General features: G+C 39.5%; 1 protein-coding gene across 1 annotated transcript in view; it reads left to right on the plus strand.

Moving 5' to 3' along the window:
* The window catches only part of LOC108934170 (follistatin-related protein 4-like), a 129,439-nt gene extending 104,130 nt beyond the window's left edge, over positions 1-25,309 (plus strand). Inside the window, exons 7-16 of the mRNA XM_018751700.2 lie at positions 7,026-7,192; positions 10,094-10,214; positions 11,249-11,410; positions 14,123-14,257; positions 15,196-15,222; positions 16,479-16,597; positions 17,296-17,445; positions 18,138-18,245; positions 23,521-23,630; positions 23,786-25,309. Coding sequence (XP_018607216.2) covers positions 7,026-7,192; positions 10,094-10,214; positions 11,249-11,410; positions 14,123-14,257; positions 15,196-15,222; positions 16,479-16,597; positions 17,296-17,445; positions 18,138-18,245; positions 23,521-23,630; positions 23,786-24,488 — 1,802 coding nt within the window. The 3' untranslated portion in view covers positions 24,489-25,309. The remainder of the gene's footprint in view (positions 1-7,025; positions 7,193-10,093; positions 10,215-11,248; positions 11,411-14,122; positions 14,258-15,195; positions 15,223-16,478; positions 16,598-17,295; positions 17,446-18,137; positions 18,246-23,520; positions 23,631-23,785) is intronic.
* Positions 25,310-27,203: the final 1,894 nt, after the last annotated feature.

Raw genomic sequence — 27,203 nt, forward strand, 5'->3', positions numbered from 1 at the left:
TTATTGTTGTTGGTATTGCTGTTATACAGACAATGTAGGCATATTTGTGCTATTGAAGAAATATATGTATTTTCGTTAGTAAGTCCTACAGACCATAAAGATTTAGCTTTCAAACTGCTCCCAGTCATAATCCTAGTACTAGGTTTTCCAACAGCGCCCTAAAAATTGATACGGTACAGTATGTGACTTTAATTAACAGATTGATTACCATTAACATTCTAATTTGTTCACAGCCAAAAGGAATTCTGTAGTCACTGTAAATATTTGACTGCCCTTCATAACCCCTGAATATACAAAACATTAAAAGTGAATTTGTTAATGCCACTGTGCTAATGTCACTTTTTAATAATATCCAGGCTAAATATATATTTCCAGTTCCCTGTTTCTCTTATTTTGGTAAACATCTCTTTAACCCTCAGGCAGGTCATTAATAATCTGTCCTTCATGCCCTCCTCAGGTTAATGTTCTCCTGTGGGATGGAGCTTCCATGCAGTGGATTATTTTGTTGCACTATGAACCCAAACAAGTTCATTATTTTTGTCCTTTTTCCAAACAGCTATTCTTCAAGGCTTCATTAACCATAAGAAGACACATCAAATTTTGGAATCTTTTCTAGCAAAATTATAATATATATAATGATTGTAAAACTGTCAGCTGGGAACAATTTCAGCAGCTCTGATGAATAGTGAGTTTTGTTATAATGGCTCTGCTGAAGAGCATCCTTTATTGGGAACAGTCCATATCATTCCAGCTGCTGCAGATGCTGTAATGTACATGTTTTTATATGTACTGATGTTATGGAAACGAAGTCAAACTGAAGTTTACGTGCTGCAATGCTCTGTTAAAAGAAAATAAAGTATCCCGAAATCCTGATATTGATAGTAACTAATTTTTGGAGAAATTACAAAAAAAGTTTGATTTATTATGATTTTCAAATTGAGTTGAAAATTAAAAAAAAAAAAAAAAAAAACAGTATAATTAAAATTAAATTTCATGTTGGAATCCGGAATTTCATTAAACAGTATAACTGAAGCACAGATAAATGATCCTAGTCTTGGTTTTGAAGTAAGTGTGTATGTTTTCCTAATTTTCAGGTCAGCTCTTAGTTCATTAACTTCAACTAAGATGCTAATTGGGATTTGACAAATCTTGTCAGCTGCGAATTCTTTTTGAGAAATATGAGCGTAATATTTGAAAGATGAAAGTAAATGTGTCTTTTTACAATTCATGATTACTTTTGTTAGTCTATTAAAAATTTGAATAATTAATGACCATTGATTTGTCCAAATCCCTTAACAATTAAGATTAATTTGTATTTTTTTCAGTTGTAAATTATACAGCCTAGTTTGAGGTAATGTAATGACTAATAATGCCCAGTAGTGATCTATTGGTTTGAAAGCAGCAGTTACAGTAACACAAACCTGCTTCTGAAAATATGACCCACTCCTTCTAGTTTGAGATCAGTATTTTGTAGCAGCTCAGTCTTAATCAAGTGAGACTGACTGTCAACAGAAGTCAAAGGCAGGAGCAGACAGAGGCTTTCTAGAATGAGAACTTATAAACTCTGTTATGTAATTTTGTGAATTTTATTGTATCCTTTACATTATGTGCATGCATGCAACAAAAAAAAAATGCACAGTACAAGTATTATACTTTATTGCTGTCATTATTTAAAATTTAATCGTATTTTTAGCATGTCGTCAGATGTTCTGCTGTTTGTTTTAACTTAATGGCCAACAATCTAAATACTGTAAGATTTGTCTATTATTCACTGTCTATCATTCATTGCATATTTAATGGCACAATGACTGTTGTACCAAACAGTATGGTACAAAGAAGAAAAATATACAATCTATTAATAGAGGTATTTTTATAAAGTACATTTCTGGGAATAGAGAGGGTCTCTGTTATACATGTCCCTTTGAATGTTGTTCTGCAGAAACTTTATTTCTTATTTGTGGTTTTGACACTTTAACTGCAGAGGGATGCATTTGAGCTCAACCTGTAATGCTACAGAAAATAATGTATTTGCATTCTGTATTTTTATTTAAAGATATTTTACCTATAATCTGCAATGATTCTGAAATATGTTTGTGAAGAAAATTCTATACCAGTATGTTTGTTTACAGTGCAGTACAGTGTAGTTTGTGTTTTCTGCAGCAATGAGGAAGCACATTTGTAGGATCCTGCTCCATGCTCCATTTTCATTCATTCATTCGTTCATTCATTCAATCATTCATTCATTCATTCAACTTTATTATTCACTTCGGTTGCAACAGTATATAATGTACAACATAGTTACATACATACATATGCTGTGTACATAAATACATACATAAAATAACAAGCCATATAGATAAGTAGAAAAATAAGTTACCAAGTGAAATAAGTATCAAGAAGCTAACAAGTGAACAAACAAACTTATTTAAATGTATGAGTAGGCAGAGTGGATTGAAGTGAGATGATGAGTGAAGTTGAGGAGATGCAGGGTACGGCGGGAAAGCTCAGTGCCACTTGGTCACACTCCCCAAAGCAGCATGAGGACTCATTGTAGAGGATCCACACTAATAAGATCTTCCATTATTAGCCCCACTTTACAATAATTTGTCAAATGCAAACTGATCTGATCTCTGTTTATATTTTATAGTTCGTATAAACTTTGAAATGTCCCGAGTTTTCCTTCTGATAATTATACTGTGATGCCCATTATGGGTTCATATAAGCTTTATCTTTGACTTTATTTCTGGCTTCAAATATGAAAGTGGTGAACGTGGAAAATGATTAAAAAAAAATCAGTGTTGGTTCAAAAAGGGAATTACCATACCTAACAGTTTTCAGCTGCGTTACAAGGTTTTCATGGAGGAATACGGGGGGCTCCCTGCACTCTTCGCAATTCTCTTATGTGTGATGGGAAGCCGGGGGGACTGTTGTCTGTAAGCCCCGTCTCCAGAGAGTGTCTCTGTACCACTTTGAAATGCTGATCCATTTTTGGTTGTGTGTGTATTTCAGTGTTTTTTTTGCATATTTCTGTGTTGGTTTAAAGCAGAGAGGCTGGGGGAGGAGACCATCACAACCTCTGGAACTGTTCTAGTGTAGTCCATGTGAGCTCCTAGTGCAGGGCAGGTGCAGTCACCGGAAAGGGTCGCCATACTCGTGAAGAAGTCGGTGTGGTCTTGCCTAGTGAGTGCTTGAAGAAATTCATCTTTTTTTAAGTCTCCTTTGGCTTCGCAGTGGTGTAAGTGAAGAGCCAGAACGCGTGCCCCAGTAAGCACATTCTTCACCCGCGTTGTGGGCCTGAACTTGTACAGCTTCGTCCGGTGAGAAATGATCTGATGTCGAGCCTCTGACCGGAGGAAAAAATAAACCCGTGAACTTCAGAGGCTTGTATGTACAGCACCTCCAAAGAATTTCAAGATTTTCAAGCCTCACTCATGCCTGGTGTGTTGAAGAGCTATGGTAACCCGCTACATTCCAAATCATTTTAACCACCCAGTAAGAATCTGTATCAGCAGTCAGATTGTGATTAAAATTGCAGCTGTACTGCCAATGGAGGAGATGTTTTGACTGGTACCTTGTTGTTTAGCGGGTATGGGGTTCGAATCCCGCTCAGCGTGCGCAGCAGCTCCATGTTTCTCCCTACGTGTGCCTCCCGCAACATACAGAAGATGGCACTGGCAACTCCCCTCTGTTCCTCCCTTGCCTTGGAAACCACACAGGTGGTCGGTATGGGTCAGGGTTGACTCAATGGCGTCAATAATTATAGGCTCGAGTGAAAGAACAACAATAATTATTGATGTTGTTATTGCTGTACTCGAATAGCTACTGCATTGATATTAGAAACAAAACTTGCTGATATCGTATTCTCTCAGTGGTGTGGGGGTTCTGAGCAAAAACTGCCCCCACGCAAATGTACGCTGTCCACACACATGTGAAGTACACTACAGTACGGCCGATTAAGTGCTACGTGAGGTTTGCTTTTCCTTAATTTCCACTAAGTCCCACGTTCGCTCCTCTCACAAAGGCAAGGAAGCAAGGTCCCGTGAGAAAACACGACCGCTGTGGGCAGCGCCGGAGTCGAGACCAGCAGGGTGCCCCAGTTGGCTGCTCCGTAAGCGCGCAGCTTATTGCTCCAAATCTGCTTGGATGGTGTCAGTATTTGGAGATCCGAAAAAGACAGAGTGAAAAGGGGGATATAGGGGAAGGGGCAGCATGGTCCCCATCCACACTTTCCGATCGAGAGCACTGGTACCGAGGTGTCAAGGCAGCTGAGTCGAAGCACTGAAATCTTCATTAGAGTGCCATTAGCACCAAAGAGGCATGAAACCTTAGGAGAGCAACTGGGTCATTTTGGGATTTTTTTGGAAACAGTCTGGCTTATTTTATGCATACTGCCACACTAGACACTAAAGTATTTTCAGTTTTTACTTTTATTATATCTTTAAAGACAATGTATACATATACAGAATCTTGATATATAGTAGTACCTTTTGTTTTCTGGAGATGAAGGCCGACATGAGTTTTTTTTTGTGTTTTATGTGATAAGTATTCTTCCTGATGGATACCTCTGGCTGCAGCCCTTGCTGCCAAATGATCAATAGCTTTCTGGGTCCCTGGAAAGTCAATTATACAAAATCTCTGCATATTTGGAAACCTGGGCTTCATTAAAAATATATATTATCAATACAGCTAATTGAAAGGAGATGTGGTGTTCTCAAGTGTGTGGGCCCTGGTGTTTCAACAGAGAAAGATGTTGGAGAAGTCGTTCGCTGGTAATGAAAGGTGGACTCGAAATATAAACTGGGTAACAGATTTTTTTTTTTTTTTTTGCTTGCATCATACACTCCTTTGCTTAAAAAACCTGCCCTTCCAACACAAAATTACATTTTTCTCTTTCCAATAAGATGATGAAAAATGCCAAGGACAGTCTGTTTAAAGCTGAAAATTTCATCAGATAGCTTTGTATAAATTGTGTACATGCCAATCAAGTCTGTGCATGAATTCATGAATTCAGGGATCCAGCTGTTTGCCTAAAATTACACAAAACACTTCTACAGTGAGGTGTGATTATTCAATATGTAATGCATTATATACAAATATACATATTTCATAAATGCGGTGACATGAATCCTGCATTTACCATTAAAATAAAATTTTAATCTTTCGAGAAGCTCTAATATGTTACATCGATTATGTAACATGTTAACTTTGCTTCATGAAATTAATAACTTGTAAATCTTATTAAGTACAGTTCCAGATGGATTTCTTGTTTGAAATGTAGGGAAGGGCATAAAAAAAAGAGATGATGTGTATTGTACCCTTATAGTTACTTGCACTGGACACCACAACACTCTGGCTCTCTGGAGATAACTACACCCACGGGAGCCAGAGCACTTTCTAATACTGGGCATGGACTAATGACACAGCAGATCAGTGCTTGGTGTGCAGGCCTTCCTCCCAGCTGTGTCAAATCGATGCGCTCTGCTCCATTCCGAGGTCCGCTGCCTGCAGCTCCGTCCTTCACCTCAATTACAGATCCTAACAAGTGCGGAATTATGACCCGCCTGTGGCTTGGGGTGGAATCTGTATGAGTGACATATTAAAAAGGCATTTGCAGGCACCCTGGACCTGCGTGTCTGCCTGAACCTGGAGTGTGTTTTGCGTTAACACTCGATCTGGATTATTATGCTGTCGATTGGGTTTATTGGAGCACATATAGGAAAGAAAAGGGAAGATAATACCTGGATTATTTTTATTGACAAAGGACAATTTAAGAGCCTAGCTTTTCTGCATGTTCACAATCCCATGCTTGGAAAATACTGAAGTGGTTACAACTGTTGCCTTTAGACCAAAAGGTTGCTGCTTTGAATCTCACCTCCAGGAGGAGTACCATCAAACAAGGTACTTACCTGAAATTGCTCCAGTAAAATTACTCAGCTGTATAAATGGGTAAATAATTGTAAGTTTTTTTGGAGAAAAGCATCAGCTAAATGAGTAAATGTTAGTAGGGGCATGTTTGGGAGTTTTTTTTATGTACAGAAGATATTAAATAAGTGTAGTTTAATGTCTGAATTCATAACATCAGAAGATCTTCATAACTCATTTATTATCACACTTAGAATGCCCTTTTCTTTGTTACATTATTAAATTAAATTATGGCTGTAATAGTAGACCCCCCTCAGTTTGTTCTAAAAACAATAAAAATAATGTTTATAATACGTTTATAACGGATCATAATATGAAGATACATCGGAAATTTAATGTTCAATTTCGATGTCATAGTTCACACAGTATGAAGGCTGTTTCAGTTCGATTTAGGTTGACCTTCTAAATTCCAGAGTTTGACAGCCATTATTCATTCTGCCGGTCCAGTTTTCTCTGAACCAACTGTCATCTTCGTTTCTTTATCTGATGTATTTGTTTTTCTTGCCTTATGCCTGTGTTAAAGCGCTCTGTGTCACTGTGTGAGAAGAGTGCTCTATAAAATAAATTGAATTGAACGGAATTGAATTGTAGACCTGTACCTGTTTTTAACAAGGAAAATTTCAGAAATATTTACATCACATACATGTAGATGATGCTTTTCTCCTAGCTTAGAATGTTAAGCTAATTGCAATCATTTACCCAGGTGGTTCTTTGTTTTACCAGAGCAATTGAGGGTAAGTACCTTCCTCAAGGGAACTACAGCAGGAGCTGGGATTCAAACCTGCAACCTTTGAGTCCAAAAACAGCAGTGCCACCCATTGTGTTACCCGCTGCCTTTGTTAGATTCATCTGGAAAGATTCTTTCTCTTTCTTTTAATGTTTAAAGCCCAACGTGATCAGAGAAACAGTTTCCTTGCTTGAAAGAGCATAACAAGGCAGAACAAATTATTAGAGCTAAATGTCAGTCCGAACGCACACTTACTCTCAAGCGTCTCGGAGCTGTGATGCTGGCACAAAAGCCTCAGCAATAGCACCAGGTGGTATCTGGTACACGAAAAAATATGTAACGCGATTTTTTTTTTTTGTTGTAATTGTCTCTGTAGAGGTCGTTCAGCTCAGCCTCCCTGAAGACAAGAGAGTGAGCATCTCCGCAGTTACTGTCGGCCTCAGCACAGTACTGTCCTGTGCCATTCAAGGGACGCTGCGCCCACCAATCATCTGGAAGAGAAATGGAATTGTTCTCAATTTCTTGGACCTAGAGGATATTAATGTAAGTCTTGAGCAAAGATTTTCATTTGTTTTGTGTTTCCCTCTGAAATATTTTGTGTTTTTCAAAACAAGAAATGATGCATTAATGCGCCAAATACTTTGCAACGCGAGACAATTTTCCCCACGTTTGGCATTTTAGAGGCATCTCGGAACGAAAGATTAAACCAATCAGACTTGATTTTAACAAATGCTAATGTAAAGCACTTTAATTGGATATAATCAGTTAATTGAGCTTACACATTGCCCAGAATTAGTTTTACATCACGCAGTGATAATAGCAAGTAATTTTTTATTACAATGGAAATCAGTGTAGAAGTGTTATATATATTGTGTTCAAATGTGTTTGCCTTTTATTTTGGCTCATATCATTTATGGTAATTAGAATATTGTAATAGTAGGAAGCAGACACATTTCGAAGGACCGCAAACCATGTGAAAAGTGTCAGATGAACTCTTGCTTGTGGTAAGTGGGAAGTGGCTGGAGTTAATGAACTGTAGCTCACTGGTGTTCTACTCACCTGCAATGCTGACAGCACACAGCTATGTTTATCCTGCAGCCGATTAAAACTCCCTAATTGCATGTTAATGAATAGCGTTGTTGGATGTTGTCAGCAGAGCCCAGTAAATGATGACACGTGTAAACAAGGGAAGGCAAGGAAAAACTCAACAGAATATGCACACGCTGCTCCGTTACCCAAAACTGCCTGATAGTATAGTTCTTGAGGACATGGGCTTGTAACCTGGTGGTTGCTGGCTTCAGTCTCAGAAGGAGCCCTTTTGTTGTACTCTTTATAAAGATCTTTGGGAAAAAAAGTACAGATGTATTCTAGAGACCATCCAGCTGCATCGTAAATCATATACAGATGCTCCTCGACTTCCGATGGTTCGACCTACGATTTTTTTTCAGCTTTGCGATGGTGAGCTGGCAATAGAAGTTCAGTAGAAACCGTACTTCGACTTTTGAATTTTGATTTTTCCTGGGTAAGCAATATGCGATACTTTCTCGTGATGCGAGGCAGCGGCAGCGATCCGCATCTCCCAGTCTGTTACGCAGAGGTGTGTATTAAGTGCACTTTCGACTTAGGATGGGTTTCGCGGAACGTAACTCCATCGTAAGTCGAGGACCACCTATACCTCTCTCCCAAGTAGCACGTCGTCGTACTAGAAAATCACCAAATGATTTGTCAAGACAGTGAAAGTAAATCCAAGGTAATTGTGTATAAAATCAAAGAATGAACTAGAAATAATAATTACTTCTCTCATTCATGTATGCATCATTTTTTGAAACTCCTCAAATATTCAATCTGATACTGTAGCACTCTGGCTTCAGATGGGGCAAAGAAGGACATAGTGGCAGCAAACATGACAAATGTTTATTGAAACACCAGCATACAGGCAAATAATGCTCTTGGTCCAAGGACCCCTTTTCCTCAAGGACCCCTTTTCCTCAAGGACCCCTTTTCCTCAAGGACCTGAACCTCAAGGCAACGCTCCCTTCCTGCATAGCACCACTCAGGCTTTTCTCCCTTGCCTAGTGGCAAACAGAGTCACCCCCTTATATTCCCCGTATGTCCCCCCAGCGGTTGAACACTTAACTCCAATTTTCCCACAATACATCTTACAATAGACCAATTTTCCCGCTCAAACTCTCTGTAACATGAGTCGTTACAGCACTTATATAATAACCAATGGGGGCTTTGCGATGTGACTACTGTTCTTCTTTGATCAAAAAAGGGGGAAATGAGGTCATATAAGAGGTCTGATAAAACAAGTAATTTACGCCTAACACAGTGTTCCTGGACTGACAGGTTACTCCAACCCACTCAGTTTGGGGAGAGACTTTATGACAGACCTAACTTTTATTCCTAAATTGGGGATATTTTGCAAACTTCAGAATACCATTCTTTGAAGTAAGTTCTGTTCTAACAGGCAGTTCGCTCCACTGGTTTCGTAACATCTGGGCTTAGAGCCCAGATCTTCAGGCAGAAAAATCAAGTTCCATTACCAGGTGCAGAAACGCTATTTAAAGTGAATAATGCGTTTAAAAACTGTTGTCATATGAAGCACATGCCTTAATTAAGTGCTCTTTAGTTCATTCATTTGGGGCTTTCATGGAAAATTCATGAAGCTAATTTCTAAACCACAGACCCATACAAAACACCCAGTTACTCTTCATTTTAACATGTTGCAGAAAATAAAAAGATAAGTGATATTTATTTTTTTAAGATACCCTGAAGTACAATGAAGAGAAATGCCTGTTCCTTCTCCATTGAGTAGCATAAATACTTTAATGATTTATGTAACTAGAATAGTTAAATATAAGCAGATTGTATAATTAAATATACATTTTAAGGAAAAAAGCCAAATTGTTTTGAACAACACCATCTATTGAAGTGTATATTTGGCATATAATACGATAAGTGACGTGCTAAGTGATGGAAACAGGTTGATTTCTTCTTTTATTTTATTTTTATTTTATTTTGATTTTGATTTTTATTGCTCTATGGCTCTGTGTCAGCTGAAAGATTCTGTGCCGCAAGTGTTTCTCATAATAGTGTTCTCCATAGTAAGGCCTGATTCCTCTTGTGTGCATTGAAACGCAAGGCCCTTCTGAGGAGGTGCATTGCATACACAGCTCATTCCCATGTATTTAGACAAAATCTCTCTGCTTAATCCTTTTAAGCCCCTGCTGAAACCCCGGCTGAGTTGTGCATCCCGGAAAAACAACAACCTGCCTCATTAATCATGCTAATGCTTGTTTTATTTTTACCTCTTCCTATATATCAGAATGAGTGAGCTGGGCAATATGTTTCATACACCCCCTCCTGAGGGGTCACACAGATATGCTGTGATTCATTGGGTACTCATCGCACAACTCCCCTGCCCTTTTGATCTTCAATTAGGACTTTGGTGATGATGGCTCACTCTACATTACCAAGGTGACAACTATCCACATGGGAAACTACAGCTGCCATGCCTACGGATACGAGGAGCTCTTTCAGATCCATGTGCTGCAGGTGAATGGTTAGTAATGGCATATGTGGGATTACGTGCTGGTGTGTGCTGTCCCGCGGTACAGGCTCCCTAGAAATGTGCACATTTATTTCAAAGATGAAATGTGTATTTCTTTGCTCTGAAAGCATGCAGAATTATGTTTGCATGTGCATCCAGCATTTGCTCCGTAGATGAATTTGCTACAAAATACTTGCTGTGAGCTATTTGTCCTGCAAAGCATGGCATTGCATTCTATCTGAAATACAGCCAAATCTGTCCCTGTTACACTGAACCCATTGTACCCTACACACCACAAGCTGCTCCGCTACATTAAACAGCTACCGGCAGGGAAAGTACAAGACTGTTTATACACACTTACTGTATCAAAGTGCACTGCTTGAACAAAATAATTAGAATTAGGCTTCAAAATGTGTCATTTTCTTCACCACAGAGGACCTGAGGAATGCTGCATATTGGCATAGTTATCCAGGTTAATGCTTTTTAATGCCTCTCCTTTGTTTGATAGATGAAGCAAAAATGATGGAAAATATTTTCAATTAAAAGGCACAATGGGCATGGCTGTTGACTGTGTCAGGTGGGATTTAGAATGATGGAAGAACAATGCAGTTGCCCTGGATATACCCTTGAGCTGCACTGTGAAGCAGATGTATTCGTGGCTGCGGAGCAGCTTATCTTACCAAACAACTGCCAGACCTTAGCATCTTTCTTGGTTGTCTGCAGTTGATCTGGAATTTTCCTACAGATGTGACACTGAAAAAAAAAAAAAAGAAAACTGGAGCACTAACCCCCTAGTCACCGTTAGGTCTTCTTTCACCCTTTTGTTGTTCGGACATCACGATACATTGTTCAGGATGCAGTTTAATGGACTCATTATGCAGCTTAATGGACACGATTTTTGGCATAAACCTGTATTCACCGAGGAAGGAGATCATAACGAGGTAGCCAATGTTCACAGAGTTTTTTATTTAACTGTAGACAAGGGGCTCACTGACTCCACGCATCTCCCGACCCCACACCCACCCATTTTGAACTTGTGTACCCAGTGCCCCCCGTGATCCTGGTGTATCCTGAGACTCAGGCGCAGGAGCCTGGAATGGCAGCCAGCCTGCACTGCTATGCTGATGGCATCCCCAACCCCAGCATCATCTGGCTGAAGAATGGCATGGACCTGCAGCCCCGGCTTTCCAAACAGCTCTCACTCATAGGTGAGGTTCACCTCTGCCTCTCTGGACAGCTCACATCTACATGCAGGATAAGTGTTGTGATAGTTCATGACGTATCCACAGTGCAGGTTCATGACATTTATTATTATTATTATTATTATCATTATTATTATTATTATTATTATTATTATATACTTGCTAGATTTTTCTTAGATTTTCTTTAGACATGATATATATAAATTATAAATTTAAATGCTATAGTTATACTTTATTCTTCTTCTTCTTCCTCTTATTATTATTATTATTATTATTATTATTTTTTTTTTATTATTATTATTATTATTATATACTTGCTAGATTTTTCTTAGATTTTCTTTAGACATGATATATATAAATTATAAATTTAAATGCTATAGTTATATTTTATTCTTCTTCTTCTTCTTCCTCTTATTATTATTATTATTATTATTATAAACTTAATAATACAGTTTTAAGCACAACAGAAGTATACTGTTTTTTTCTTTTCTTTCTTTTCCATGAAAAGAACCATAAGTGGAAATTTTGCTAATATGCTTGAGCTCATTGTGGAAATACAAAGGGCTTAATTTTTGACTGTAGTTTTGTTCTTTTCCTTTTCACATGAGAAGGTATAGATACGATACACAGCACAGCGCAGATAAGTGTACCAACTCGGGTTTTTAATTAGACTTCTTGTTTTTTTAGTGCCAGCCCAGCAATAACTGTAAAGTGATGCTATTTATTTCCTTTTTCTCTAAGGACAGTCGTACGTGACAGAAACTGCTCTGAATACATGAATATTTAACAGGCACTCTGACGGTGACAGTAGGCAATCATTCCTGAAGCTTTGGAAGACTCTGCGTTTGTTTCACCCGGTTTTGTTAGTGTTATCTTTCATTTCACACCTTCGAATACCGTTGTTCTTGAAGTTGGTTATCAAGAAGCTTGTGCATGTTGCATTTTGCAACAACAGTGAGACCGGTGTTAAGGCGATGCCTGTTTTTTCATTTGACGGACTTTCTTCGGTTGTATCTGAATGAACAGAACCATACACGGTACCGAAGGCATGGTGTCAAGCATTTTCCGTGGGGTTTCATACTGTTAAAACAATGGACGTTCCTTTAAACGAATTTCAGAAAGTAATTTTCTATCCTTTAGCTTTTATAAAATGGTTTTAAGGATGGGGACTCCTCAGTATTTCTTATTGATAGAATACATTTATTTCATGGTATTGAACGCAACATTTGGTGTATAGCTAGTATTTTACATACAAAATGGAAATTGTTCCGTTCCTCTGTTGCATTTCTATTTTTCCATTTAAATGAGTTATATTTAAAAATGCATTTTAAAGGAATTATGTTTCATGGTGAAAAATCTACGTAATTAGGCTGCTGTTCCTGCACAGCTAATTTACTATATAAAACCATTGCTTCACTGTTGTGTTTAGCATGAACAACTTTGTTTTCCAGTTGAGGGGGTGCTCATACTGTCAATTCATTGCCATCTCTCAAAAATAATTTTAATAAATCGTAACATTTCCTCAATACCATTACCCTTCCGAGCATTTGCTTTCAGCTGGGATTTTTTTGCGCAGATGTAATAGAATTTACTTTGCATCTGTAATGAGCAAAGCAATGATTTACTCAGTATCTGTGTCTAAATTCAGGAGCGCCACTGCTCTACAGTGCATGCCGAAAGCTGGAGAAACCATCCGGCAGCTTCTATCAGCACGCAGTCTGGGGTAGAGGCAGCCGTATCAAGGGAAGATTAGAATGTATGGCAGATCAGGATGTGAAGGAAAAGTTGAAGCATCTTCTAATGTTAGGGAGAGCGTACTGTGCTCTGCAGGTGATCTTTGATCAAACGGGTAGAATAGCCTCATCTGACTCCTTCTCCTGGGATGCATGAGAAAAACTGAATGGTGAGAATAGGAGTTGAGACGATGGAGGTTTTCTTCGCTGCTTTGGTTCCCACAATGCAACATTTTCAGGTATTCCACCCAGTGCATCATGCTGCAGGTGCAGGACCTGCACTGTTCTTGGTCTCCTCATTTCACAGCAGATGCCCCTGAGCAGGACACTTTCTCCCATACTCACATTTCCCACATCTCACATTTGATTGATTTTGGTGAACATTTTAGACCAGGTGAGCAGCCACAATCAATGTGGATTGTAGTATATTGTGGGGTTTTTTTTGTACTTGTATTTTTAGTTAGAATATTTGTATTTTCTCTGAACTGATTTAGTAAAGCCATAACAATGATGCAAAATTACCCAACCTGGTCTTCATGATTAAATCATGCAAGACTGTAGCCCTGCAGAACCACACATGGACCCTTACATTTCTTTATTTAGCAGAAACTTTTCTCCAAAGCGACTTCCAATGAACTGTATGTGGTGTTATGAACCCATACACCTTATTCACCACGGTGACTTACACTGCTAGATACTCTACTTACACTGGGTCACTCATCCATACATAAGGAACATACTCTCTGTCACTCACACACTATAGGTGAACCTGAACAGCGTGTCTTTGGACTGTGGGAGGAAACCAGAGCACCCGGAGGAAAACCACACAGACACGGAGAGAACATGTTAACTTCACGCAGACTGAGCGGGGATTAAATCCACATCTTTTCGCACCACCCAAGTGTTGTGGGACAGCACTGCTACTCGCTGTACCACCATACCACCCTTGTTCTTGACAGTGCTTTGTTAATATTGTCCCTGGCAGCCAATGGCAGCGAGCTTCACATTGGAAGTGTGCGCTATGAGGACACAGGGGCCTACACCTGCATTGCCAAAAACGATGTGGGAGTGGACGAGGATATCTCCTCGTTGTTCGTGGAGGACTCTGCCAGAAAGACACGTGAGTAGGAAGAACCCACCTGTCCTGCAGGTGCAGCCACTCTATATACTGTGCATATGTTAAGACAGACATGGTCAACATAACTCTGGTAGCTAATTTCTGTTTCAATCTCTGCGCGTGAAATAACAGTTTCAACAAGGTTTTACTAACATAGTGTTTTTTCCCCCCAATTTTTGCATTTTTTCAGCATTCTAAGGTAATCTTGCCAGGAAATAATAGTAACGATTTGCATGTACGATGCAGAAATGGGTGAATCTTTTCAGGCTCAGGAACACGTTATTCTTCCAACCTAAATTAATCTAATTAAATGTTTGTTTCATGAGAATTCACCTAACAAACATATTTTCAGGAATAAATTCCACTGGTTTCGCAAGGGGAGCCTATAGCGTCAAATGAAACGAAAGTGAAATTTTGAAATGGCAACACGGTGCAATTAACCACCTAAGAAGTTTTCAGGTTTTCCTGCGTCGGAACTGCTATTTAAATAGTCCATTATAAAAATCTTGCTTGAATAGTCTTCGAAATGCCTTGGGCAATAGCTAGACCCACAGCGACTTCAATGACTGGCATATTGATTAATGAATGTCCGGTCTCGAGGAAAATGATTTACGGCTCAGAAGTTTACTTAAGACTATTGAAATGGTGCTTCATCTGTTCAGGTCCTCTGCCCTGGAATTTACAGTACATTACAAACACAAGATCACTTCACAGAAAGCTCTTCCAGTGATTAATTGGACGGACGTGTTACCGGCTTCTGCAGAATGCATCAGAATTTTTAAAATGCATTTTTGTTCACACTTGACTTGTGACAGTACAGTATGGCTTTCGTTAGAAGCCAATTGGAGAAACCAACACGCACATCTTTGAAACTGTCAGTTCTGTTGTGAGAATGACTTGTCTCTTTTTTGTGTTATTTTCCGGCATTCCGACGCTGGCAGTCGCAAACATACTCTGGCGGGAGGAAGGTACTGAAGGATTCACTGTTGTTTAGCAACCACCGGCGTCTGTCTCCTTCCGAGCAGACTGCTCCTGTAGCGTCCCTCCATGTCCCTGACGGCAGTCCTTATTCTCCCCCCCCTACATGTTCACTGAAAGTTGTGCAGTAGTGCTCAGATGGGCTCATTCCTCAACATGGCATCTATATGTTAACTCAAATACTGTATTCTCAAGGTCAAGTGCTGTCACAAAAATGTGTTTTCAGCTTTTTTTTATGTGACTCACTTTTTCTGATCAAATCAACTCATAAACAGTACTGTGCAAAAGTTTTCGGCACCTGGTTGAGGAAAAGAGCTGTAAAGTGAGAATGCTTCCAAAAATAATGCTCTTAATTATTAAACTTCCTATAAAGCTTAGTAAGCATCCATCGACAACGACCGCTTGTCCCAAACGGGGTTGCGGCGGGTTCGGCCGGGTCCCGTTCTCCGGCGGGTGTCGGGGTTGAGTCCCGCTTGGGGTGCCTTGCGATGGGCTGGCGCCCCGTCCTGGGTGTGTCCCCTCCCCCTCCAGCCTTGCGCCCTGTGTTGCCAGGTTAGGCTCTGGTCCACCGTGACCATGCTTGGGATAAGTGATTTCAGACTGTGTGTGCGTGTACTTTCTTTCTTTAACGACATACAAAACCCTTACTGTAATACTGTAACTTTTTGCAAAACAAATGCTTGTAAATCTAAAATATGCTCTTTCCCGTTGACACTAATGCAGAAAACATTAAACAACCGTCTACAACAAATATTTCTGTGAAACATCTAAATGCCTAAGACTTTTGCACAGTACTGTACTTTATGTTGCGTATTAGGCAAACCGTGAACCGGAATGATAGAGATTATGCAGATCGTAGTTTGTGCAGATTATTTATGTTCTGGGATGAACTATCTGCTGTATATTGGCATAAAGCTGAAAACAGTTTTGTAACAGTACGGTGCCTTTTCAGCCTTTCTGTGTTCTTTACTTTGCAGACATACACATGCATACAGAGAATTTCATAAGTTTCTTGTTATGAACTGTGAAATGAGTAAAAATGGAATGGTTTTTCTGTGTTTGGGGTCAGATTTTATATTCCCCACTTTGAGAAATTCCCTCTTAAAATACCTCTTAGGTTTCTTCACTTAGTTGCTTAAATTGTAGCACAGACTTATTTTCCTCTGTTGATCTGAGGGCGATATTACGTTCCAGAGAGGACTGTACTGCTGCCACTGTGTTTACGAACTTTTTTTTTTCCTTCAAGGGTTGAGTGTAGGAAACATGTTCTACATCTTCTCGGATGAAGGGGTCACTATTCTGCAGCCCAACGAATGTGAAGTACGCAAGCATGTTAAGCGATCGGACAGAATCGTGGCGAGCTACGTAAGTTCAAAAGTCCTTCAAAATTGCCGCTTTACGGTGTATGGCATTATGTGTTGGTTTTTTTTTTTTTTTTTTTTGTTGTGCTCGTATACATTATTCAGAGGACTAAAGGATTAAATACAAACAAATGTTAGCGCTGCACCCGCGGGCAGTCTCCAGCTGCTACTGCTGTTCGCACTACCATTATCCCCATCAGATGAATTTCCACAATGTGGAGAATGGTGAGGATTTACGTTGTATGCCAAGCAGCTGCCGGCTGTGTTAGTTAGCACTGTTTATTGTCTGCCTGTTCCCCCGCCACATTAGCAAAAGACCCCGTCTCAGAGGAAGTTTAGAGTTTACTGAAGTGTGGCATGCTAATAATGTGTAAGAAATACACGAGGAAGCATCACTCAAGTGGAGCAGTGACCATTAGATGGTGAGAGTTGTTTGTTTCTCTGATCGCTCAGCCTAGTACTTCACAGTAATTGTATTAAGGTTTTATAGAAATTACGCAGGAAAGGTTTCTGAGGATGCTTTGCGATGGACTGAAATCCCGTCCAAGATGTAACTCGCCCAGCCTAACTCCCTGTGCCTCCAGGATAAGGTCTGGACCACTGCGCCCCTGCCTAGAACAAGTGGTTAGTGCGGCTTTTAAGGATCGGAAGGATAAGAAAATGTCTGTGCCTTATGTATTTGGTTTAATTTTTTCTCTTCAGGAGGAAGTATGCCCCAAAGGTGAAGGCGATTCCCCTCCAAAGTGCACGTGGGCCTCAGCCGTCACTGTCAGAGACAAGTACATCTATGTCACTCAACCCCTTCAGAACAGACTGCTGCTCGTTGATACCCAGGCCCAGAAAGCTGTGCAAGTGGGTGCTGATGTTTTCTTTAAATGACTGTCTATAGGTTGTCTCTTGAGCTGTGAGAAGGTCAGAAGTGATAGTTTGGGGTAAATGAAGGCCATTCTTATTTCAGATCAGACACTGATAGCGGTTAGCTTTCTTAACATCAATATCTGGGAAGCTCCAGGCTTCCTCTTCACTTCACTGCAGTTTCTCAGGGCCTGAGGTTAATGGGTCTCCTGAGTCACTCCCTGCATCTTGATTCAGACTCAGCACAACACATTCCTCAATTTAAGAACATTTTTACAGAAAGCAAGATTACAATCCTAAGACTTCTGGTGGTAATTCTGAGTGAGAAACGCTGTTGTTCCTTGGAGCTCCCCACGTCTTTCGTAACTGGTTCAAATAATGGCAAAGTACTGTACTGTCTTTCTGCCGTAATCTCTCAGAATCCCAGGTTCTCAGGGATGCTAAATTGCTTAGATAGCCTCATCTTTTCATAAGCAGCCTTTTTTCCACCAGTCTGTCGGCTCTGACTGCGAGCGACAGCTGACTGACAACGGGAGCTGTAGGGGAGCTTGCCCCGGCCCCATTACCAAACACGAGTTTACGCGTGATTGGAAATCAACAAGTCGGGGCACCGGGCAATGGATCGTGTCACTTTGCCGTTTCCTCGATGCTTTTGCCTGAAGCTCTCCTCCGCTGCGTTTACCCCAAAGGTAGTGGAGACGGACCCGGTACCTGTGAAGCTGCATTATGACAAGTCTCACGACCAGGTGTGGGTACTGAGCTGGGGAGACCTCGGCAAAACCCATCCCACTTTGCAGGTGAGTAGTGACAAAAAAGGGCTTCCAGGTACCATACAGGCTGTGGACATGTGCATTTAATCTTGGGTGCTGTTCTTGCTCAAGCTGCTGGCTAAGTAAATATCCAGCAATATAAATGCATTATATACAGAGTAAAACTGTCATCAGATGACAAGAGAAAATTTGTGTGTGGGCGTTCAAAGTGGGCAGAATAGTGAAGAATAATTCCAGCCCTGCATAAAAGATGATTAGTTTCTCACCACAGGCACTTGCTGGGCGTTGTAGAATCAAAAATAAACTGTAAAATGTTCTTGCGTCGTTTTATTATCTTTGGTTTTTACTTGACACGTTTATTTAAAGTGACTTTTTTTTTTGTGATGAACCTGCCCAAGGGTACTACAGCAGTGACAGGAGTGGAATTCAAACCAACGGTTTGGATTCCTATCTCTTTAACCATTACATTTACATTTATTTCTTTAGCAGACGTTTTTCTCCAAAGCGACTTCCAATGGACTCTATGTAGTGTTATGAGCCCACGCACCTTATTCACCACGGTGACTTACACTGCAAGATACACTACTTACAATGGGTCACTCATCCATACATCATCATCACCATTAAGTTACCTACTGACCCTCACACTACGCTGCTAAATTTGATGTGCTTCCTTTACTCTTTTTAAACGTTAGGATACCAAATGCAATATGTGTCTTACATTTCTTTGTACCTCCATTACTACACATTTGACATTTTTCAGTTGAACCTTTAAAGTCCTTGAATTTAACATAACATATTCAATTTTTTCACACACGGTATTTGTCGTTCATTTTATTGACTGCAACATGCGTTATGTTCAATGTACAATTAAAAAACATTGCTTTTGTTATGCACTGCAATTAGATTGAAAAAGCCACTCAATAGGTAATGGAAAGCAGACAGTGCTGGTAATGAAAAGTCAACAATAGTGTTTCTTATTTAACAGAGCTCCTTTGAATGAGACCTAATACAGTTTAGGGGCAAAGTAACTCACTGCACAGCAGAGTGCTTTCAGTGTGGGTGGTTTGAAGAGCCCGCGGTTTGTGTTTTATGTGCATTTCACAAGCAAGGTCTGGCATAGCTACTGTCAGTGTATTGTTTGCCAAAATATTGTCAAACTGAATAGAATAAATGAGTGACAAAACAACAGAAGTGGAGAAATGAAAAATATACCCTGAAAAAAGAATTTAAATATATGAATTTAGTGAAAAAATATATTTTTAAGCAACATACGGTTTTTAAATTTGAATTTTTCTCTAACAAACACCAAGTTCTAAAGAGAATGAAAATGTACTGTAATTAGGTAAATAGTGCAGCAGCAAGTGTTGGGGTAAACATTGCATCCTCGAAGTTCCTGGATCAAGTCCACAAAGAGACTGTAGAACCCTTGAATAATGTCCTTAAACTCAATTGCCCTATAATGTTTCTACCTGTATGTAAATGAATACTATAGTAAGTTGCATTACCTAAGCACCAACGTAACTGCCCTGCCAATAAATGTCGTAGTAGCCGGTTTTCTTTCCATACTCCAGATCGGTGACGAATTTATATTTAACAAATGTTATGTACTTTGTCAGCTTGCTTTTTAATTTTTAATTTTACATTTTAATTCGATGCTTCACTTTGCAGTTATTTTTTTTCGGAACACGCTGCTGCCGTGTCCTATCATCAGCCGGAAGAAATGATCAGCACGTTTCTTATATTTAATGACTAGTCTCACAGTAGGACACAAACTACCCACTGGCCTGCTGGTGTAGGAAATGAGAAATGGATGTTCGCTAGTTCGGATGGCTTTTTGAATGCCTCGTGAGAGAGCAAAGCCCTCCATTTCCAGAAAAGGTATGTGTCCAGGGCCTCGGACGGGAAAGGATTGCAGGTGCAGATACGTTTCGATGCTCTGAGAGGGGGGAAAGGGTTAGGGAGGAACAAAAACTCACATCTCGGCGTCTGTTGGAAGAGACCACATGCTGTCTTGGTGCCGAAAAATTATTATGAGACGATGAATCTTTTTTCCTCAGAGAAGGCTTGTCAGGTGACAGGTGGGCCCTCGACGTAAGACACGCACTCTGTTTTCTCCAGAGAAACCAGAATACAATTACCATCCTGTAAGGTATTGTGCAGATACGTTGCGAAGGAACGTGTCGCATTATTAGCACGGGAGTTGACTTTTGAGCTCATCAGATTCTCTTCATTCTCGCAAACCTAATGTGTTCACACTTTTCTGGTGCAAGTAGGGGGTACAGACTAGAAGGTATGAAGGAGACTTCTTCAAACAAGATTTTCTTATTTGAATTTTTTTTTTTTTCAGGTTGGGAAAATTTCCAAGCCCTCTTTCTCCCATGATTGTGGGCATTAGTTCAAATAGTTCATTAGAAAACGAGAACACGTCTTTGGTATATTATTTACACTTTGATTGTCATGAATATTTTAAAAATTGTATGAATAAATGCTCTTAGGCAGCGTACATAATAGAGAATGGTTCACACTATAAATAAATGGCTTGTCATTTTCATTTGAAATGCAAGTAATTGAGCTGATCATTGTGGATTCATGGGGATGCAATTTGCTTCAGCTATGAAATATCAAACACCTCCTTCTAAAATAGCTCAATATTGCTCTGCAAACACTGGAACGTTATCAGAAATTCATAAAACAAAGGCAAACTAATGCCATAGGAGTGTTAAGAACTTCACTTCACTAGGGATGATAGCAGTTGCTGGGTCTGGTTTCAAAGGCTGTTTGTTTGGGCATTTGACATAAGCAAACACCTTGCAAAGGGAAGCTTTTATGGCTAGTGAAAATAGAGTATGTCTTGTGTTGCCTGCATGAATTCCTGAATTACTTAAATGCTTGGTATCTAAATCTATCATTTACATGCATGACACAATCTAATTTAGTCCTATGCAGATAAATACCATAAGTTCTGTTTCTAATTTGAACACATAAAGAGTAAAAGATTTTCATGACTGATTTTTAAATTGTTCATTTTTGAAGTTTGAAACATTTTTCTTCTTAACAGAAAGAAACAGATTGTAGGTATATCATTATGTCTACATTCTTTAATATACAGTACATTTGAATTTTTGTATGGGCATTTGTAGGACTGTGGACTCTCAAGGCACACATGCAATACATTGTGCATGTACATTTTTCACAGATTAAAGTGAAATTTTTCAGTGTAGTCTTTCTTTTCAGTCTATTATTTTCCTGCAGAAGCATAAAATTAAAAAGATAAAGATGTGGAAGATTTTAAATATTTGACACAACTCAGAACAAAAGATATTGTCTATATGCATTATATTTATAGCAGCTTGTTGTCTTGAAATTTTTTACGAAGTTACAATATTACTTGGTAATAGTAAAGGCTTTCATTTAGTTATGAAAAAAACAGAGCTAATGACATTAATATGTCTTTATATGCAATACTCTGGATCTTCAACTTACAAATGCAATGGAGACCATTCACAACTCCATTTGTTCATAAATCCAAGGTCACTTTTACCATTAAATAAAATAAATTACAGACATCTCTCAATGTATTCTCTGATTATGGTCTCTAAAAATGTCATGTAAAGTATGAATTTTAAAAATCTTAAAATGTGTCAGTTGAAGAATACTGAAAAAAATCCTTCAGTTCAACAGTCTCCTAATCAATCCCAGTGATTGACCAGTTCATCCCATAAGCATCTCCAAGTTGCTCAGCCTATGGCCACATTCGACTCTGTTATCTACACTGTGATGTGAGATTGGAAATTGAGGCAGAAGGAAACGCTGAGAGCTGAACGTAGGTAACAGATCACAAAAAAACAGGTTCTTGATTGTGCTGATTCTTACTCAAAACTGTGACGAAACTTAAGAAACACCGTGGAGCTCCAGATAAACAACTGAAAACAAAGCGTCACTGTTGAGTGCAGACAGCAATCCCTTGCCTGAAGGGTATTCCAGTCAGTTTCCCTAACTTGGGGGTTGCTCTCCTGGTGGGATTGGGGTGGGCATGCTTCCCCAGGAAGACGAGCAGTCTTCAGACTCACTCTCATCCTTTGTGAACCCATGCCTGCTACTGGTACTGGGGTATCCCTTGTTGTGTCAGTTGTTGCGCTCTGTCAGGAGGGAAGAATCTGCCTTCAGCCCCTGGTCTTCCTATGGCATCTGTGCCACTCCACCTGCCTTGGTGCCCTTTATTCCCCAGAGAAATGAGGAGATCATCAGCACGTGTGAAAGGATGGGACAGCACCTCATACTGTAGGCATCGGGGTTGTGGAGCTGTTCCCGGTGCTTAACTCGTTCCTTGTCGCTCTGTGTCACGACATAATCATCGATAAAGTATAATAACAGTCTTCCCTCGATTTAGCTACATGTTGGGTTCCATAGAAATCTCAAGCAAAGCTTCAAGTATTTAAAGTACTATGACTTTTTTAAACAATTTAATTCATTTTGAATGACAGTAAAAGTAAAAATTCATAGAAAATTTACAAAAATCACAATACATTAAAACAGATTGTTTCTCCATATTTTAGTGCAAAGTGTTTTAAGAGACTGTTTAAACAGTTAAATCTGAACTGAGTTAATCAGATCATTTTAATCCAAATCCATGTTGCTCCTTTTTAAAGCTTTTTCAACTTTTTGTGAAATTAAACTATCAAATTGGTACAGGTAGTCCCCAATTTACGATAGTTCGACTTACAATTTTTCAGTTTTACGATGGTGAGCTGGCAAAAGACATTCAGTAGAAACCGTACTTCAAATTTTGAATTTAGATTTTTTCTCGGGCAAGCGATATGTGGTTCGATACTCTGTCACGATGCTGGGTAGCAGCAGCGATCCACATCTCCCAGTTTGCCACGTGGTCGTTATACAGATACCCCCTTGTATCTACATCATGTTTTGTGCATCCATAATGTCACAGAAATACCCATCTGTGTCTCCTGTTACTGGTGGGAGGAAGAACAGGAGGGCAATTACTTTTGAGGAGTAACTCTAGATTTTTGCCCAGCATGAAGAAAGCAAGCCTCTTAATGGCCATCGCATGTATGCTAGGCTATAATGTTCAGCAGGTTAGGTGTATTAAATGCATTTTCGACTTATGTTGGGTATCACGGGACATAACCCCACTGTAAGTCAGGGACCACCTGTACAGTGGAAATTATAACTGATGAGCAAGCACAACTGTCAGCACAGTCAAGGATTGTGTGCTTTCTGCTGCTAACACGAGAGCCAGGCAACAAAACTCACAGGGGTCCTTATGTTTCAATTTCCACAGGTTGTCTCCCAGGCAAGTGTTGGAGAGGAGCATCGCGTTTTCCGCACACAATTCCAAAGAGTTGACGACTTCTTCATTCCCCCCACCAATCTCATCATCACCCATGTCAGGTATACAGTTCAGTGGGCATATAGGGAATTTGATTACTAAATGAGTAGTTTCAAAAACTAAATGAAATCTACAGGCTAATTAATAATGTTAGCTTAATAAGAGTAATAATAGAGTATAATGGTAAAGTGGACTGAATATTTTAACAATTTTCTAGGTTTGGCTTCATCTTCCTTAAGTCAGAAACTGCAGTACACAAAATTGATTTGGAGACCTTCCATCGTGTCAAGACTATCAGTCTGAAGAACTATAGCTGTGTGCCAGCTGGTATGGGCTACACACACCTGAGTGGCTACTACTTTATCCATTGCCAGGGTAGGAATTCCACATTGGTTCCACCCCAACTGATCATTGACAGCGTTACTGACTCTGTCATTGGACCCAACCGTGACATTGTTGGTAGACCTTATGTGTCTCCGGATGGTCGCCACGTTGCCACGCCAGACTACAGGAGCGGATTGCTTAGAGTGCAGACCGTCACGTTCCAAGGCAAGCTACAGCTGAGTCACGAGTTTGATTTGGGCCTGAACATTTCCGACCTGATCTTCCAACCCTCCTTTATGGAGTCCAACCAGTACAGCATTGTGGCTACCTCCAGGTCAGGGACGGAGTTGCTGCTTGCCAACCTGTCAACAGGGAGGAGAGAAGTTCTGAAGACCCTAAAAGAACCCATCCCACCTGAATCATGGTCCTGGAATAGTGCCAATCGGCTAGTGGTGTCCAGCGGACTATTTGGCCAATTCCTGGTCACCCCTGCAGCGCAGTCCCTTTTTGTGCTCAACGGGAAGCAGCGGAGCCCACACTGCGAGCTTTCAGACATCAAGAAAGGTAACACAGTGGTGTGGATAGGGGAGGTATGAGTACATCAAGATCTCACATAAACTACAAAATGTAAATGGACTCAACCACGGGACTGAGCTAGAGAAACAAACGAGTGGTTCATTTTGTAGAAGAGAATGGCAAAAAAGATTAAATAGTAAACCTACCGAAGTATTTTTATTTGGAGATGGCGATGAAACTCTTCAGTGCAACAGTGATCTATGCGCACTTCTCTAGCAAGAGTTGTACAGTTATTGCACCTCCTCTTAACACAGCAGGCAAGCATTAGAAGAAAGGATGAATGGTTTATTGGAAACAAACTATGCACAATGCTCACTTTTTTAGAGTAATGCTTTCTTGGTTTAGGATGTTTGTCATACACCAGTGCTGCAAATAGTCACTATACCAAGTTGTCTGCCTTTATGTGTCTCTAGTCTCTTTCAGAAGTAATGGCCCTATTTCGCAAACAATGGTACTGTGAAAGTTCATGTTGTTGTTACATGTTTTATAAAGTCTTTCATCTCAACCTTTTAGGTTGGCGCATCTTTTAGGAATAATGCCACTATTGTCTTTGAAATACCTCCTAAGGAATTCTATTATGGAACTCTACGAAAATTACATTTTGTCCGGCAAATACTAAATAAAAAGCAAGCTATGAAACAATCTTAAAATAGTAAAGACTGCATTTGATCTGCTGCACCTCTCTTTTCTACCGCCTAGGTTTATTTGACAGAGAGATCATTTCAAATCAAAATCATTTATTTTACAAATGATGTACTTGTATAGTTTTGTCAGCCAACTACATCCAACTAACACCCTTGTTAACATTGTACCTGTCACTTACTTAGGGGCTCACTCTATCCGTCTCACAGCTCATAGCAATCAGACTCTTGGTTTGCAGATCTGACAAAAGGTGTGTCTGCTGTAATTATTAAGAGAAGATGTGCAAAGTCATAGGGTGCACAGGAAGTACCTTGAATGTTTTTTGCAAGCCTGGATTTAGGAGAAGAAGCAGGCATGATTTTTACTTGCCTCCAGGTTGAATTACCTGGAACCAGGAAATGCTTTGCACAGGGGTTCATAACATCAGGTAGCGAGTTCCATCACGTCAGTGACCTGCACAGGGAATTTTTTCACGTTATGGGGGGCTGCCTGTGTCACTGAGTCCTTTTCTACCCCATTGGGCTTCGCCTAAATGCAAATCTGTGCAGCTGCCAATTCTCCTTTATCAACTCTCTTCTTAATTCATCTTATTTCCCAGGCAGAAGCATTCTGTTAACTCCCCTATCATTGTGATTATCCCAACTGTATGCACATCTCCAATTCTAGTCTTTTAATACATGAAAATGAGACCGTGTCAGCAGCATATTAAAAATCAATTCTGGATAACAGAAAGCAGAAACATTGGCCTGTCAGCAGTAAGTTACTAGTTAACGGGTAGTGATTTTTTTTCCCCTTTCATTTCTGTACGCTGAGTAACTTCAGAAATATAAATTGTACAATTTAAAGTTTTTTCACGTTTCCATAATGTCTTGTTTTTCCTGAAGCTTTCAGGCATTGATTTTATACAGATTCCTCCTGGTGACTGTAAATGTGTAATAAATATTTTAAAAACCTTAGAAATAAAAGGATCATATTTATCAAAATAGTTCAGTAATAAGAAAACAGCATGTAGCTCCACACAAATAGCCTTCATGTGAACTAATATGTCTACTGTCATGGCACCTGAAGTCACTGTTTTGCTGCAGTTGTTGCAAAGGTTAAAGTACAGGCTTCCCTTGCAAAAAGAATGTTTATCACAGAATTCTCATTTACAAGCATAAGTAATTTGTGTCTTAAATATTTGCAAAACAAGCAACTCATACTCAAATCAAAGCAACTCGAGTCAACTCATACTTAAGACATGTGCCATCCAAGAATAGAAATTTTCTATTCAAAATACTAGCATTCAATTGACCACCACACAAGACGAGTGGCCTACCCTCCACATGTAGTGTGACTTTCACTGTGCATCTTAGCTGTCAGTCATGTGCCCACTCAAGCATTTCTATGAAATCATATGACTTTTCATCATGGTGTAAAAGCATCATTTGTCATAATAATGAGCCCTAATGCAAAAAAAGTTTTAAAGCAAGTGTTAAAATCAGAAAGAAAAATCTTACCCATCAGTTTAAATCAAAATTCGTAGGCTTCCACGGTTACAGTCAACTGACTGGAGGTTTTGTTCTTCTGGATTACACCGCGTATGGGACATCGGTGCCGACATTTCACTTCTCTTGCTCTCTTCCAGCAAGAGAGGCGAAACGTCGGCACCGATGTCCCATACGCGGTGTAATCCAGAAGAACAAACCTCCAGTTATCAGTTTAAAATTTAATATGTGATATAACACATAGAGTTTCCGTGAAAGGCAATGTCATTACAGATACCTTGTGATTTGAGTATGATGTGTGTTTAGATTAATTTTTAATTCATCATAAATAATTTACTGTAGTTTATCGTAAATAATATTTTTCTAGCTCAGTAGAAAGGGATTATGAGTGTTATAAATGATTTCAAGCATTGCTTTGTTGGGTAGGTAGATGTTATATAGATTTACTTAACAGCTAGAAGAAGAAAAAATTCTTTGCGTTAAAGTCATCAAAAACAATACTTCTTTTCAGAAAAGAAAACAAATAAGATATCGAAAAATGAATACGAATTTACCTTTCTATTTGTATACACTTTTAGTAAAGCTTTAGCGAAAAGAATTCAAAGA

Source organism: Scleropages formosus, chromosome 4 (assembly GCF_900964775.1).
Source record: "Scleropages formosus chromosome 4, fSclFor1.1, whole genome shotgun sequence".
In the NCBI taxonomy this organism is placed as follows: Eukaryota; Metazoa; Chordata; class Actinopteri; order Osteoglossiformes; family Osteoglossidae; genus Scleropages; species Scleropages formosus.